The 16,771-nt window shown below is 37.6% G+C and overlaps 1 protein-coding gene across 6 annotated transcripts in view; it reads right to left on the bottom strand.

Annotated features, from left to right (window-relative positions):
* Nucleotides 1-1,411: 1,411 nt before the first annotated feature.
* Nucleotides 1,412-16,771, bottom strand: part of LOC123545033 (proton-coupled folate transporter-like) — a 56,047-nt gene continuing 40,687 nt past the window's right edge. For all 6 annotated transcript variants that reach the window (XM_045331271.2, XM_045331269.2, XM_045331268.2 and 3 more), the window contains exons 4-6: nucleotides 11,553-11,636; nucleotides 9,294-9,450; nucleotides 1,412-1,981 (exon numbers count right to left, since the gene is read on the bottom strand). In XM_045331271.2, the coding sequence (XP_045187206.2) occupies nucleotides 1,855-1,981; nucleotides 9,294-9,450; nucleotides 11,553-11,636 (368 nt within the window). In that variant the 3' untranslated portion in view covers nucleotides 1,412-1,854. The remainder of the gene's footprint in view (nucleotides 1,982-9,293; nucleotides 9,451-11,552; nucleotides 11,637-16,771) is intronic.

Raw genomic sequence — 16,771 nt, 5'->3', positions numbered from 1 at the left:
CTAGCGTAAGAGTATTTTAACAGAGACAAGCATATTAGAATTATTAATTATTATTGGTATTAGTATTAATTATTAAATATTGATATTCACATGAAGCATGTTCCATTAATTATAGTAACTATTTCTGTTGCCACGATAAGCGAAACATTTTTTTCATTATAAAGTATCATTTTAAGTGATGTTTATCTGTTAGAAATAATTCAGTTTTAATATATAACAGAGACATACAATGCAGATTTGGGAAAAGAAAAAACCTAAAAGACATTTAACCCTTTACTCCATACAGATACAATAGTATTGATTATTGATACCCAATACACTCAGTTGCATTATCTGTACACTATCTCCATACAGGTTATTGGAGAAAAATGCAAAATTTATACCTGTGTTACTCAGATCAAAATTAGTCTATGAATACTTGTTTTAACCATTTAGTGTCCAACATAATTTATTTTTAGAATTAAATTTCCTTTCTGATGGTATATTTTTCATAATTTTGTGATAAATATTTTTCACAATAGAAAGCTACAAACCTAAGACCTTAGAATATTATTATAATTTAGCTGTTTTATGCATGTGATACAACAGAAAAGAAATATTTTTACTGTTACAAATGCACAATTTTATTAATTGAAGGTAAATGAAAGACTAGAAAGGTCTATATTAAGTGATTTTCAAAATAAGCAAACCCATTTAATTAATCATTAAAATCTACACCCCTACCAAAGTTACAGAACTTCATAGATCATAAAATTAATTAATTACATAATGTTTTGATAAGAAGTACTGATCAAAGACACTTTCTATAAAATTTGTTGATCCACATCATAAATAAGGATGCAAACAACACCCTAATTGCTTTGTTTTGACAGCTGTGCACAATAAACACACTTCCAAGGGGCCCAGGTCAATTAGCATAAATTCCATAATGTTGACAAGTGATCTATGGATTTTAATGGTTGTTATGGTAACCACATCTTTTATTACACCAATCTTATGTCTCATTTTTACATAATTTGCCATAGTTGAATGATAGAATGCAAATAATAACTTGTTTTTGGGTCACCTATTTACTTTTCCATCCATCAATAGCTGTCCTAATATATATAAAGTCAGTGTGATTTTCAGAAAATGCCACCTGAATTAAAAGTGATAATTATCAATAAATTACAATTATAACCACAAGTTTTTCTGAAACTGATCTTTTATTAACAGTTTAAACTTCACAAATATGCTTTTGTGGGCTTCATTGCCAATATATTTTATTGGTATTTTGCATTTAAATTATCAGTGTAGTAGAATGCGATAAAAGGAGTATCTATGGAGTAATGCATAGATGCGTTAAAAGGAGTATCTATGGAGTAATGCATAGATGCGTTAAAAGGAGTATCTATGGAGTAAAGGGTTAACATGAAACAGTCAGATGAAATTTATAAGAATATACATATATAAATCCTTTCAGAAAATTGCGCAAAATCCTCTGAAAACTGGAATCCTCTGAAAACCGGACTTTTGATTTGGTCCGGACTGGGTCCAGTTTTTGGAGTTTCTACTGTATGTGAAGATTAAATTCCTTCCTAATAGTGGATTGCAGATGTGACTTTGTATGTTACCAGTATTGCAAATTTTAGTTCTGTAAAAGAACATATAACAAGAATGATACTGTTTAGAGAATACTGGAAGCTCTGTCAATTAATACCGGTAATTGTACCATTATCAATTAAATTGATGTCTACAATAATTAACATACAGATAGTGTCTTTATTTAGTGAGGCTGCACATGTACACAGATATTTCCCATGAATGTGCCTCAGAATTTGTTTACAGTAGTTAGAAATGAAAAGAAGCTGGTATCTAAGATTCAACTTCAGTATCTGTCTGTATATTGTGTTGATCTATTACAACTTCATTGGCAGCTATTTCATTTTGTAAGGTATCGTAATCTCTTGCAGTATCCTTGGACAACTTTATATGTAAGTACCTGAAATATATATAACATGTATAATGCAAAACTTTGCCTGCATTTTAAATAATGTTTAATTTCTTTTAACGGATTAATGCTTTTTACAGCACCTTTCTTCTAGAAATGTGTAAACATCTTCCTGTAGTATTCTAGTATTTTACTGACAACTTCCTATGCAGAATGACCTTTGAGCCAGGTTTAATTATAAACAAAACTATTTGAATATCTATATCCATAAGTACAAAGATTAGAGAATGAAAAAGATAAATGACTGTCTTTGATTTCAGTATAACAGTAGCTGGACTGGAGCTGAAGTTAACAGTAGCTGGACTGGAGTTGTAGTTCAGACTGGAGGGGTAATAGTAGCTGGACTGTAGTAAAAGTTCAGTCTGCAGGGGTAACAGTAGCTGGAAAATAGAAAAAGTTCAGTCTGGAGGGGTAACAGTAGCTGGACTGTAGTAAAAGTTCAGTCTGGAGGGGTAACAGTAGCTGGACGATAGTTAAAGTCGAGTTTGAAGGGGTAACAGTAACTGGACTGGGGCATTAAAGTTCAGTTTGGATGTGTAACAGCAGCTGGACCAGATTTAAAGTTCAGTTTGGAATGGTGCCAGTAGCAGGACTGGAGTATCAGGTTCAGTTTGGCAGGGTATCGGTAGCTGAACTTGAGTAAAAGTTCAGTTTGGAGGGGTAACATTGACTGGACTTGGGAATTAAAGTTGAGTTTGGAGGGGTAACAGCAGCAGGACTGGAGTTAAAGTTGAGTTTGGAAGGGTAACAGCAGCAGGACTGGAGTTAAAGCTGAGTTTGGAGGGGTAACAGCAGCAGGACTGGAGTTAAAGTTGATTTTGGAGGGGTAGCAGCAGCAGGACTGGAGTTAAAGTTGAGTAACTGTAGCTGGGCTGAAGTTAACGGTAGCTGGACTGGAGCTAAAGTTCAGTTTAGATGGGTAACAGTAACTGGACTGGAGTGTTAAAGTTCAGTTTGGAGGGGTAATCATAGCTGGACTAGATTAAAAGTTCAGTTTAAAGGGGTAACAGTACCTGTACTAGAGTTAGTGTTCAGTTTGGAGTGGTAACAGTAGCTTGACTGGGGTATTGAAGTTCAGTTTGGAGGGGTAATCGTAGCTGGACTAGAGTAAAAGTTCAGTTTGGAGGGGTAACAGTACCTGGACTAGAGTTAATGTTCAGTTTGGAGGGGTAACGGTAGCTTGACTGGAGTTGAAGTTCAGTCTGCAAGGGTAACAATAACAAGACTGGGGTGATTAATTTCAGTTTGGATGTGTAACAGTAGCTTGACTGAAGTAAAAGTTTAGTTTGGAATTGTAACAGTAATTGGACAGGAGTATTAAAGTTCAGTTTGGATGTGTAACAGTACCTGGACTAGAGTTAAAGTTCAGTTTTAAGTGGTAACAGTAATTGGACTGGGGTATTAAAGTTCTGTTTGGAGGGGTAACTGTAGCTGGGCTGGAGTTAAAGTTCAGTTTGGATGTGTAACAGTACATGGACTGGAGTTAAAGTCCAGTTTGGAGGGTAACAGTACCTGGACTGGAGTTAAAGTTCAGTTTGGAGGGGTAAAAGCAACTGGACTGGGGTACTAAAGTTCAGTTTGGAAGGGTAACCACAGCTGGACTAGAGTAGAAGTTCAGTTTAGAGGGGTAACAGTACCTGGACTAGAGTTAATGTTCAGTTTGGAGGGGTAGCAGTAGCTGGACTGGGGTATTAAAGTTCAGTTAGGAGGAGTAACGGTAGCTGGACTGGAGTTAAAATTCAGTTTGCAAGAGTAACAGTAACAGGACCGGGGTGATAATTTTCAGTTTATATGTGTAACAGTAGCTGGACTGGAACAAGGCAGTCTGAAAGACAGCTAAATCCCCCCCCACTGCTATGAATAGTGAAAGGGTAAACCTTTGATTTTAGCTGTGACCTTGACCTTGAACTGACATGGCTGACTCATGAATTCTGCACAACGTCTTGATGAGGTGATCATTTGACCCAAGTTTCATGAAAATCCTTCAAGGGGTTTAGGAGATACAGAGCTGAAACCTTTGACCTTCAGTTGTGACCTTGACCTTGAGTTGACATGGCTGACTCATGAGTTCTTGATGAGGTGATCATTTGACCCAAGTTTGATGAAAATCCTTCAAGGGGTTTAGAAGATACAGAGTGGACACAAAATGGAAGGCTCAAACCTTCGACCATTAGTTGTGACCTTGATCTTGAGCTGGCATGGTTGACTCATAATTTCTGCACATCGTTTTGATGAGGTAATCATTTTACCCAAGTTTTATAAAATTCCTTCAAGGGGTTTAGGAGATATAGAGCGGACACGAAATGGAAGGCTCAAATCTTTGACCCTTAGTTGTGACCTTGACCTTGAGCCGGCATGGCTGACTCATGGGTTCTGCACATCGTCTTGATGAAGTGATCATTTGACCCAAGTTTTATAAAATTCCTTCAAGGGGTTTAGGAGATATAGAGCGGACACAAAATGGAAGGTTCAAACCTTTGACCTCAAGTTGTGACCTTGAGCCGACAAGGCTGACCCATGGGTTCTGCACATTGTCTTGATGAGGTGATCATTTGACCCAAGTTTCATGAAAATCCTTCAAGGAGTTTAGAAGATATAGAGCGGACACAAATTGAAGGCTCAAAACCTTTGACCCTAAGTTGTGACCTTGACCTTGAGCCGGCATGGCTGACTCATGGGTTCTGCACATCGTCTTGATGAGGTGATCATTTGACCCAAGTTTTATAAAATTCCTTCAAGGGGTTTAGGAGATATAGAGCGGACACAAAATGGCAGGCTCAAACCTTTGACCTTGAGTTGTGACCTTGACCTTGAACCGACAAGGCTGACTCATGAGTTCTGCACATCGTCTTGATGAGGTGATCATTTGACCCAAGTTTCATGAAAATCCTTCAAGGGGTTTAGGAGATATGGACCGGACACGATTTTGTTACGGACAGAAGGACGGACGGACGGGAGGACGGAAAGACGGAAGGACGGACGGACGCAGACCATTCCTATAATCCCTCCGCCATGGCGGGGGATTAATAAAAGCTTAGTTTGGAATGGTAACAGTAATTGGACAGGAGTATTAAAGTTCAGCCTGGAGGGGTAACAGTAACTGGACTGGAGTAAATGTTCAGTTTGGAGGGGTAACATTAACTAGACTGGGTTATTAAAATTCAGTTTGCATGTGTAACAGTAGCTGGACTAGAGTTAAGTTTAGTTTGGAATGGTAACAGTAATTGGACTGGAGTACATACGTTCAGTTTGAAGGGGTAATGGTAACTGGACTGGGGTACATTGTATTAAAGTTCAGTTTGGAGGGGTAACAGTAGCTCGACTTGTGTAAAAGTTCAGTCTGAACGGTAACAGTAAGTGGACTGGGGTGATAAAGTTCAGTTTGGAGGGGTAATGTTAGCTGGAATGGAGTAAAAGCTCAGTTTGGAAGGGTAACAGCAGAAGGACTGGACTTAAAAGTTGAGTTTGGAGGGGTAACAGCAGCAACACCAGAATTAAAGTTCAGTTTATGGGAGTAATAGCAGCAGCACCCTTGTATAAGTTCAGTTTATAGCAGTAGCAGGACCAGAGTTAAAGTTCAGTTTACAGGGTACCAGAAGCAGGACAAGCAGGACAAGAGTTAAAGTTCAGTTCATGGGGGTAACAGCAGCAGCATCAGAGTTAAAGTTCAGTTTATTGGGGTAACAGCAGCATGACCAGAGTTAAAGATCAGATTTGAGGGGTAACAGTGGTTGGACTGCAGTATTAAAGTTCAGTTTGGCGGGGTAACAGAAGCACAACATGAGTTAAAGTTCAGTTTGAGGTGGTAACAACAGCCGGACCAGAGCAGAACTTTAATTTGGAGTGGTAATAGAGGCTTGACTGGAGTTTAAGTTCAGTTTGGAGGGGTACCGTAATCGACCGAATATAGGTCGCACTCGTGTATAGGACGCAGTGAAAAAATGTCAGCAGAATTCTGGAAAAATGCTTATACCCACTTATCCCTTATCCAAATTTATGTTTGTCTGAAATTCGCTATAGTTTCTACGAACTAGCCGGTTTTTGCTTAAACATTGTCGATGTTTTGGATGCTGTGGCAAGTATTTAAACTGAAAAGCATAAACTCTGTGTAAGCACTAAACTGCCGCATCCTCTGACCACTCCATGAATACTGACGCCAGTGAGAACGAAAGTACACTTTGGCACATGGCGGTAAAATGACGTAATTTTAAGACTGGTTTGCTAATTGTTTTAAACATTACGGATCAGCGACTATGATTTTATTGGATCAGTCTAAAATCTCATATGCACATGTTTACAATTGCCTCCGGGTATGATTAAATGGTTAATTGTTTGCAGATTGTGACAGTAGGTGTAAGATAAGTAATGCCTCGTGCGTGAATTTCTCGATGAACAAGAGGATTATAGACAACTATCAAAATTATGTTTGAAGATTAGATAATCGATTTCCGGGCTACCTGATATCAAAGAAGTATAAAATACATTTATTTTTATAACTCTTTGCTGATACGGAGTTTCAAGTATTTCAATGCAAAATGTGTGAAAACATGCCGGGAAAGTTTTACACAGATCTTATTAAAAACTTAATGATCAGTTACAGAAATGCATTGTAAAATATATTTTAATGAAAAACAGCATTTATTTACCTTTTTTGACGCGAACTCTAAGTTTTACATTTTATACAAAAGTAATTTAAGACACCGGGTCCTGATACCGGCTATTAGCTATGCCCGAGTCATTGGTATTTACTCTCCTTGAATTTTCTTCAATATAGAGGTACACGGGGTAAACAAAGATCGATTTTCTTATTTTTTGAGTCGGGGGAAATGTTTGGTCTTTTTCTATCCCCATCAGGGCTTCGGAAATTTGCCGGTTTTTCTGTTTTGGACAGATTTTTTACTTTTCAGACCGATTCGTGAAGTGAAAAAATGAAAAAAATCGGTCCCATAAAAATGGAGAAAAGTATAAATTTCAGTCTGAAATCTCAATACACGATCACCTGCCAAGCAGGAAATTGTTGGTCGCACCCTCAGATAATCAATAAACGTGTCAAATGGTCTGATTGTCACCTTGATAATTGGTCCGTAATTAGCACGTGACGCAATCAGTGCTCGCGCGGCACATCCTTTAATGTTTGCAGACAGCCGACTGCAATGTATTAAACATTTTTGACTGGTTTCCAAATGTTTCCGACTGGATCCAAATCCTTTCGACGGGGATCCGCTTCTTTTATTTAGAATCCGACGGATAGTTTATTTCAAAAGGCTATGTTTGATCACGGGTAAAAAACAAATGGTCACTGCATTTAATGAGACATCACACGGGAAACCGATATAAATAATTTTTATAATTACTTGATTTGTAAGAATTACATGATACATTTGTTGGGGCTCCAGTTGAAACAAGTGCAGAAAATCGTCCTTGCAACCCGACTGTACAAAAAAAAGAAAGACAAAAATGGACAGACAAACACGAATGATAAAGAAAACCGGAGTGGCGCTGTTTATCAAACCGGTCTTTCAAAAAACGTTTCAAAATGAAATTTTGTTTACATAAGAAGAGAACATATGACTTAATAAAATGTAGTTGCTTACTGAAGTACAACGCCAGTGAAATGAAATACCGTGGCCAACCCGCATGACAAAATGGTACTACACATGCGGGAAATTCGATCTCTGCGTTCACATAACGTACACATTCGTTCCGCGGCAGAGTATTCTTAAAATACTGAGGATGTATAGCAGAGAATATGTGTCGTGTAATTCAATTTGACGCATTGTATTTTATAAAATTCTGTCAAAGAATGAGGGAACATCACAAGTTATCTGCTGTGTATACGGTACCGAAGTCATGTGCATTGGCTTTTAGACTAGTTAGGTACACTGTTTATGCCTCGGTAATTCTATACTTGCAAATATTTTCTCGGAAAAACATCGAAATTTAAACAAAGTAACGATCACACATAACACTGAATAACTGTCTTCATTGTATGGTAACTCGCATTGACCAGTAACTCAGTTTTAATGCATGACATGCTTATTATCACCTTTTACAAATATGGTATACTGGTAATGCGGTGGGAGGGGTAGCGTAGATGTCAGGAATTTCGTTTCGGACCGATTGAGTTCTCAAAATTTCCGGAGCCCTGATCCCCATATATAGGACGCATCGGTCCTTTGAGATCAGAATCTCGTAAAAAAATGTGTGTCGTATATTCGTAGGATGACGGTAACAGCAGCAGGACCAGAGTTAACTTTTGGTTTGGAGGGGTAATAGAAGCCGGATCAGTTTTGAGGGGTAACAGTAGAAGGACTAGTTAAACTTAGGTTTCGAGGAGTAACAGGAGCCAGACCAAAACAAATCTAGTAGAGGACCTCTAGATAATGCTACATACCAAATATCTTAGCTCTTGGCTTTGTGGTTCTGGAGTTGAAAACTTTATAAGTTTTTCCTTTGGCTTGCCATGGCAAGGAATGGAATTCTTATGACAAGTTAGGTACAAGACCATCCAGACCAAGTTTCAAATGAATACTTTTAGAGAAGGAGATGTTTAAGTAAACATTTTGATGCAGGACACCAGGCCATCCATCTATACTAATAGCTCACCCTTGAGGGTGACAGCAAAAGCTCTACTATTAGAAAATTGTCAATCTGAAAATGGGCTTACCAATAATATGCCCATGTCTACTTGATATTGATCAATTATACCAACTTTCATAGAATAGGATGGATTTTTTTATTTATTTTGTTGGGTTTAACGTTGCACTGACACAATTATAGGTCATATGGCAACTTCGATGGTGGAGGAAGACCCCAGGTGCCCCTCTGTGCATTACTTCATCACAAGCGGGCACCTGGATAAAACCACCAGCCTTCCGTAAGCCAGCTGGATGGCTTCCTCACATGAAGAATTCAACATCCAGAGTGAGACTCGATCGATGACAGGCAAGTGATTTGAAGTCAGCGACCTTAACCACTCAGCCACGGAGACCCCCAGAATAGGATGGAAATTGTTGGAGAAGCTGAATACAAATGTACAGGTCAGATGCAGTTGAAATATTTCAAAGTCTGAAAAAGGGTCATAACTCAAAAATTAATAAGCCATGAAACTCCAGACAACAAATCCACTTCAATTTGATGGCTTATACCAAGTTTCATTTGAACTGGATTGAACCTGTAGGAACTGAGTACAGAAAATGTGTGAAAGGTTGGGTTGACAGTTCAAACATTTAATCCTTCCCAGGTCTTCAACATCAGGGGCTTAAAAAAGCGTTATCGAACAACTGAGAAATTAAGTGCTCACCCTGCAATGATTAAACAGCACCCTACTAACACAGCTGCAATAAGAAAACAGAAGCCTGCATAGAAGTCCAGTGTAGCACTGTACACAGTGTTAAACAAACTTGTTGCTGCCAGTGTGGATATACTCTCAACCATTCCAATCAAGCTGTACAGTTTTCCTGAAATACATGCAATAAATTCATTGTATCAAATATACACTGACTGTAGTATTAAAGAAAATACAAGTACTATCATCAACCAATACTCTTACCTCCGTTTGTACACATAAAACAAATGTCAGAAAGATAATATCTATTGTAACAAGAGCTGTTCATATGACAGGGCACTCTACTATTCAGGACAGACGGACAGACAGACAGACTATATTAAATGTATGAATATGTAACTGAAGTATAATTTGGTAACATGTTTTAAAATACCAATTTCAGTTTAGCCAATATGCAATTCAAACCAAACATCGTCCATGGTCAGCCATCATCCACAATTAGCTTTTTACACTCTTTAAGAGGTCAAAATGTTGGTCCAATCTTGATGAAATCAGGTCAGAGTTTTTGTCGAAATAATTTATGAAGAGTCTACCGGTAATGACACATCATATTTAGTGAAAAATTAGGTCTCTAGGTTAAGTCATAGATAAGCATTTATAGAACTCTAGAGGCAACATTTTAAACTTGAACTACATGAAACTAAGTCCAATTAAATGTCCCTATAAAATGTAGGTCAAGTTCAAAACTGGGCTGTCTGGATATAAAAAACTATGTCACTTACTAACAATAGGTCATGTAATAGAAATACCTGGTCAACACTCTAAGGCTGCATTCTCCACCTAATCAAACATCTTTGTGATTTGACCTAGTAACCTATCTTGACTCTGTATAAAGCTGTTTTGAACTTAACCTAAATTTTATAAAGACAAATATTCTGCAACATTCTGACCAGGTAAATAAGGTTTTTTCTTTGATTTAACCAAGTTGCCTAGTTTTTTGAAACCTGATTTCAAAATAAATGCATCTGACTTAGATGTCATACTAGATGTGTGTCCATAGGACACTCCTGCCCCAACTTCCTGTCACTGTACATGGTTTCATGACTAGGTCAAATTTTTAACACAAACTTTTAAGCACTTTATGTGTTTTTTTCTCTAAGTCAAGGATCATAACTATGGTCTGAGTGAAATCCCAAACAGAACCCTTAATGCACAAATTCTCATGCTATATTACAATCCTCAAATGTTTTATGACTCTAGGTCAAATTCTTTTTGAGATGCATGGGACATAAACTGTTATGCTTTTAAAGACGCATAATGACTTTGTTCAAAATGTGGCTGCCACATATTTTGGTAATGAACATAAAATATATTAATTTCTTGTTAAATCTTATTTCCGGTAATTGTTTTCTTTAATATTCGTCAAAGGTTTGAAATCGGTGAAGACAGTAAATACTTTTATTGAATCTATTATTTCTGACTAACTCCCTCTAGGAAGTTCATGTCCAGTATTAAAATTAGTGCTTTTCAAAACATATAATCATGCATAACATTCTATTCAATAGCTGTTTCATCAGTTTGTAACTATGATGTTGAAAGTTCATAAACCAACACAGTTTTGTCAAAACATGTTTCGCTTTAATAAGTTTCTTCAGTTTGTAACATAATATTTAAAGCCTTATGGAACTTTAACCCTTAGCGGGCTAAATTTCTAAAATGGACTGGTCCATCATTCAATTTGGGCAATACCATTTATTATTCAAAGGGGTGTTCACTGAAAATTTACTGACTGAATAGCGAACAGTGCAGACCATGATCAGACTGCACGGATGTGCAGGCTGATTTTGGTCTGCACTGGTCGCAAAGGCAGATACAATTGCCGCCAGCAGGCTAAAGGTTAATGGATATTTTTGAATATGTCAAGGGCCACAACTCATGGTCATGCTAAGTGAAATTCAAAACAAATGGTTCACAAATTCACACATAATGTATCTAAAAATGTTTGACAAACAGGTCTATTTTTGTCATAATTCACTGTCCGTCTTAACATCGGTCCATTGAATGAACATCTCTAATACCCATTCAACTATGAAAGCTTACCTGTAGCTCTGTCTGCTATATAATAACAAAGACAGAACTCAAGGTCCAAAACAGACATTCTGTCTCATTAGATTTGCAACCTTTACTGAGGTGTAAAATCAAGTTCGAGGTGTAATCAAGTTTGAGGTGTAATCAAGTTCTCCTTGCTGAAATACGGACACAAAACTGACAAACCTTGTTCACTGCGGCTGACCATGCCAGAACTCATGGACCTCATTCCTGCTGAACCAAACCCTATCAGAAGACCAGATACAGCACCTAGATAAAACAGTTACAAATTGATGTAAACTTTCCCAAATACTAAAACTAGACGTAAGTGTCAAATATGAACAATTAAAATGACAGATTGCAGTGCAAAATTTTGTGACACCAACATTAATTTAAGACAATCCACCTGAAAAATAGAAGAAAAATAGTTTTCCATTAAAGCATAAAAATACAAATAAGGAGCTGCGTTCAATAAACGCTTGATGCCCCGGTGGCATCCTTGTCGATACAAAGCAACCTAAGTCCAAAATGAGGTCAAGTTCAAGGTCAAAGTCAAACTGAGGTCAGGTGATGTCTGAAGATGAGGAATCGTCACAGGTTACATCTGCATTAGTATCAAGTCATTCTAGTAAGGGGTATTGATGCTAGACGAAACGGTCCCATTTGGTTAACCTCGTACGGACGGACGGATGAACGGACGGACATGACAATCACTATATGCCTTCCGCATCAGTAAATGCCGGGGGCATAAAAATATTGTAAGACACTGTTTAATTTGTTGAGTCGAATAGCAATGCAATATCCAAGCACATTTTGTCACTGAAATACTATAAGGAGGATTTGTGGCCAAGTGGTCAAGCTCGCTGATCTGGAATCACCTTCCTCTAATCAATGTTGGTTCAAGCCTCACTTGGGATGATGAATTCTTCATGTTAGGAAGCCATCCAGTTGGCTTATGGAAATTTGGTGGTTCTACCATGGTACCCACCTGTGATGAAATAATGCATCTGTGAGCCTTCCTCCACCATTAAAAGAAAGTCACCATATGACCCATATTTGTGTTGGTGTGATATTAAACCAAACGAAAACAAAGCAAAACTGAAATACTATCATGAAAGAGAATCAAGCTTTGACATCTGATAAAATACTGCACAACTGACCAAAAACAATCTTTAAAGTATAGATTGTTTTTCAAACAAGATCTGTCTGATGGCAGTGTGCTCGACTTTTCGAAGAACTGATGGAAGTATGGGGTCAAAATATTACCAGAGATTTTCAGACAAAAGAAGAAAAATAGATGACAAACAATATACCTGTATTTATGGATTTGGATAAGTCTTGCACTATATGGCAATGTGTGACTATGATGGTAAGCAAGTGTTCAAAGTTTCAAAGCCATATATCAAACAGTTTAGACAAAATATAGAACGATATGCGAAACTTAACTAAATTCTATGTCAAACAAGAGCACCACCTTGCAGGTGCAGATGCTCATCTGATTTTTTTGTCTCTGTATAATAGAAATATTGTCATACCAATGATTTTCTAAATCCAAAAGGGGTCATAATTCTTGCAAAAAAGCAATGTAGGGTTACAGTACTTGCTGTGCAGAGTCAGCTTTTCATAGCGAATAACTATCGACAAATTTTAAAGCATAGAAAAGTTGACCTAAATGCAAAACTTAACCAAGAATTCTGATATTTTCTAAGTTCAAAAGGGGCCATAATTCTTGCAAAAAGCAGGATGGAGTTATGTTTCTTGCTGTACAGAGTCAGCTATTGATGGTGAACCAGTGCTGCAAGTTTTAAAGCAATAGTTTTGATAGTTTAGGAGAAAAGCTGACCCAAACACAAAACTTAACCAAGAAATCTAAGTCCAAAAGGGGCCATAATTCTTGCAAAAAGCAGGATGGAGTTATGTTTCTTGCTGTAAAGAGTCAGCTTTTCATGGTGAACAAGTTTTGCAAGTTTTAAAGCAATAGCTTTGATAGTTTAGGAGAAAAGTTGACCTAAACATAAAACTTAACCAAAAAATCTCATATTTTCTAAGTCCAAAAGGGGCCATAATTCTTGCAAAAAGCAGGATGGAATTATGTTTCTTGCTGCACAGAGTCAGCTATTGATGGTGAACCAGTGCTGCAAGTTTTAAAGCAATAATTTTGATAGTTTAGGAGAAAAGCTGACCCAAACATAAAACTTAACCAGGCAATGCCAACGCAGATGCCGATAAAGCGATGTCAATAACTCATAATTTTATTTCCAAAAACCAGATGAGCTAAAAAGGGCCATAACTGAGCTAAAGTCCTTGTCCTAGTTATGTAGTCTTGCCTACATATGTAGCCTGTGATGGTAAACATGTGGTCAAAGTTTCAAAGCCATATGACAAATAGGTTAGGCAAAATATGGACTGGTATGAAAAATTTAACTGAAGTCCAAAAAGGGCATAATTCAGCCAAAATAGTTATGTACTCTTGCCTACATATGGAGATTATGATGATAAACAAGGGTTCAAAGTTTCAAAGTCACATGTCGAATAGTTTTTACCAAACATGGACTTCTGAACCAATTTCCAAGTTCAAAAAGGGCCATAATTCAGCCAAAATACTTGACAGAGTTAAGTATTCTTGCCTACAGGTAGAGACTGTTATAATAAACAAGTGTTTCAAGTTTGAAATAAATATCTTTAATGGTATACAAGATATTTCTATTTCATACAAGAGCTCGTCGAACACGAAATGCCCCCCTTGATGCATTCAGTAATTGCACAAGGAACAGAAATTATATGCTCACTGTAAACAAAAGTTCTACCATTCTGGTTTAATCTGATCTTGACCTTTAACCTATTAACCTAACAAGAGATTACAGATTGATCTTGGCGCCATCTACTTAGCCATTTTTGAATGTTCCAAATTTCAAGACTAGCTCAAGGTCAAAATCAATGTCAAATTTCATTTCGGTACAAAACAATGTGTATGTGGTCCAAATTTGAAAGCTGTGGCTTGAGAAATGTGAAAGTAGGTCACTAGATCAATTTCAAGGTCAAAGTTCATTTCGGTAGACAGAACTATGTATGTGCTTCAAATCTGGAGGCTGTAGCTTGAGAAATGTGAAAGTAGGTAATAGGTAAAAATCAATGTCAAATTTCAATTCAGAACACAAAAATATGCATGTGGTCCAAATTTGAAGCCTGTAGCTTGAGAAACGTTAAAGTAGGTCACTAGGTCAATCTCAAGATCAAAGTTCATTTCGGTACACAAAACTATGCATGTGGTTCAAATTTGAAGGCTGTAGCTTGAGAAATGTGAAAGTAGGTCACTAGGTCAAAATCAAGGTCAAATTTTTTTTCGGAACACAAAACTATGCAAGTGGTCCAAATTTGAAGCCTGTACCTTCAAAAATGTGAAAGTAGGTCACTAGGTCAATAACAAGGTCAAAGTTTTTTTCGGTACACAAACCTATGCATGTGGTCCAAATTTGAAGGCTGTAGCTACAGAAATGTGAAAGTAGGTCACTAGGTCAAGATCAAGTTCAACTCATGTTAAGGTTCATCTTGCCACTCAAAACTATACATGTGGTCCAAATATGAATGATTAAGTTATGGACATGAAGATTCTAAGTTTTTCCCTATATAAGTCTATATGACCATGTGACCCCTGGGGCAGGGCCATATTTGACCCTAGAGGGATAATTTGAACAAACTTGGTAGAGAACCAATAGATGATGCTACATTACAAAATATCAAAGCCATAGTCTTTGTGGTTTGGACAGGAAGATTTTCAAAGTTTTTCCCAATATAAGTCTAAGTAAACCATGTGACCCCCAGGGTGGAGCCATATTTGACCCTAGGGGAATTATTTGAACAATCTTAGTAGAGGACCACTAGATGATGTCATATACAAAATATCAAAGCCCTAGGCCCTGTGGTTTTGGACAAGAGGTTTTAAAAAGTTTTTTCCTATACAAGTCTATATAAACGATGTGACCCCGGGGTGGGGCCATATTTGACCCCAGGGAAATAATCTGAACAATCTTGGTAGAGGACCATAAGATTTTGCTACATACCAAATATCAGAGCCCTATCCCTATGGTTTTGGACAAGAAGATCAGAAACCGTTTAACTGTTCCTGGTCAATGTGACCTTGACCTTTGATATAATGACCTCAAAATCAATAGGGGTCATCTGCTGGTCATGGCCAACCTAACTATCAATTTTCCTGAAACTAGGCCCAAGCGTTCTTGAGCTATTGCTCGGAAACCATTTTGCTGTTCCTGGTCACTGTGACCTTGACCTTTGACATACTGACCTCAAAATCAATAGAGGTCATCTGCTGGTCATGACCAACCTCCCTATCAACTTTCATGATCCTAGGCCCAAGTGTTCTTGAGTTATCATCCGGAAACCGTTTTACTATTCAGGGTCACTGTGACCTTGACCTTTGACATAAGTTTTTTTCGGTACACAAAACTATGCAAGTGGTCCAAATTTGAAGCCTGTACCTTCAAAAATGTGAAAGTAGGTCACTAGGTCAATAACAAGGTCAAAGTTTTCTTCATGACCCTAGGCCTAAGCATTCTTGAGTTATCATCCGGAAACCGTTTAACTGTTCAGGGTCACTGTGACCTTGACCTTTAACATACTGACCTCAAAATCAATAGGGGTCATCTGCTGGTGATGACCAACCTCCCTATCAACTTTCATGATCCTAGGCCCAAGCGTTCTTGAGTTATCATCCGGAAACGGATTGGTCTCCTTCTTCGAAGGGGGGCATAAAAATTGATTGTTCAAGACAAGGTTTAGATAAAAAAAAATTAGAAACGGATATAACAAATTGTAAAGATAATGTAGCAAAAAAAATATTTATGTACATCTGACAGTGTCAACATGACTGACCTTGAAGTTTGAAAAATTATGATTCATTGTGCTATGTATAATACAAGATAACTTACTGCTTAAAATGATCAGTGCAAACAATATGAAATATACAAAATATCAAAGCCCTAGGCCCTGTGGTTTTAGACAAGAGGTTTTTTAAAGTTTTTTCCTATACATGTCTATATAAACCATGTGACCCTAGGGGTGGGGCCATATTTGACCCCAGGGAAACTAGAAAATGCTTTTGTAAAAAAGCGCATGTCTCCCCCAATGCAAAGTCCTATAGGCACGAAGTCAATAGGGGTCAGGAGCGAAAGTCAAAGAGACACTGATGGTTGGCTGCAATAGGGATCATCTACTTGGCATGTCCAGTCATCCCGCTAAATTTCAATGCTAGTGGCCTAGTGGTTCTCAAGTCACTGTTCAGGCTCCTGTGACCTTGACCTTTGATCAAGTGACCCCAAAATAAATAGGGGTCATCTACTCTGCATGTCCAATCATCCTATTAAGTTTCAACATTCTAGGTCAAGTGG

This window comes from Mercenaria mercenaria, chromosome 1 (genome assembly GCF_021730395.1).
Source record: "Mercenaria mercenaria strain notata chromosome 1, MADL_Memer_1, whole genome shotgun sequence".
Classification (NCBI taxonomy): domain Eukaryota; kingdom Metazoa; phylum Mollusca; class Bivalvia; order Venerida; family Veneridae; genus Mercenaria; species Mercenaria mercenaria.
Note: the sequence above shows the minus strand (reverse complement) of the source record. Positions and strands in the feature narration are given on the sequence as shown.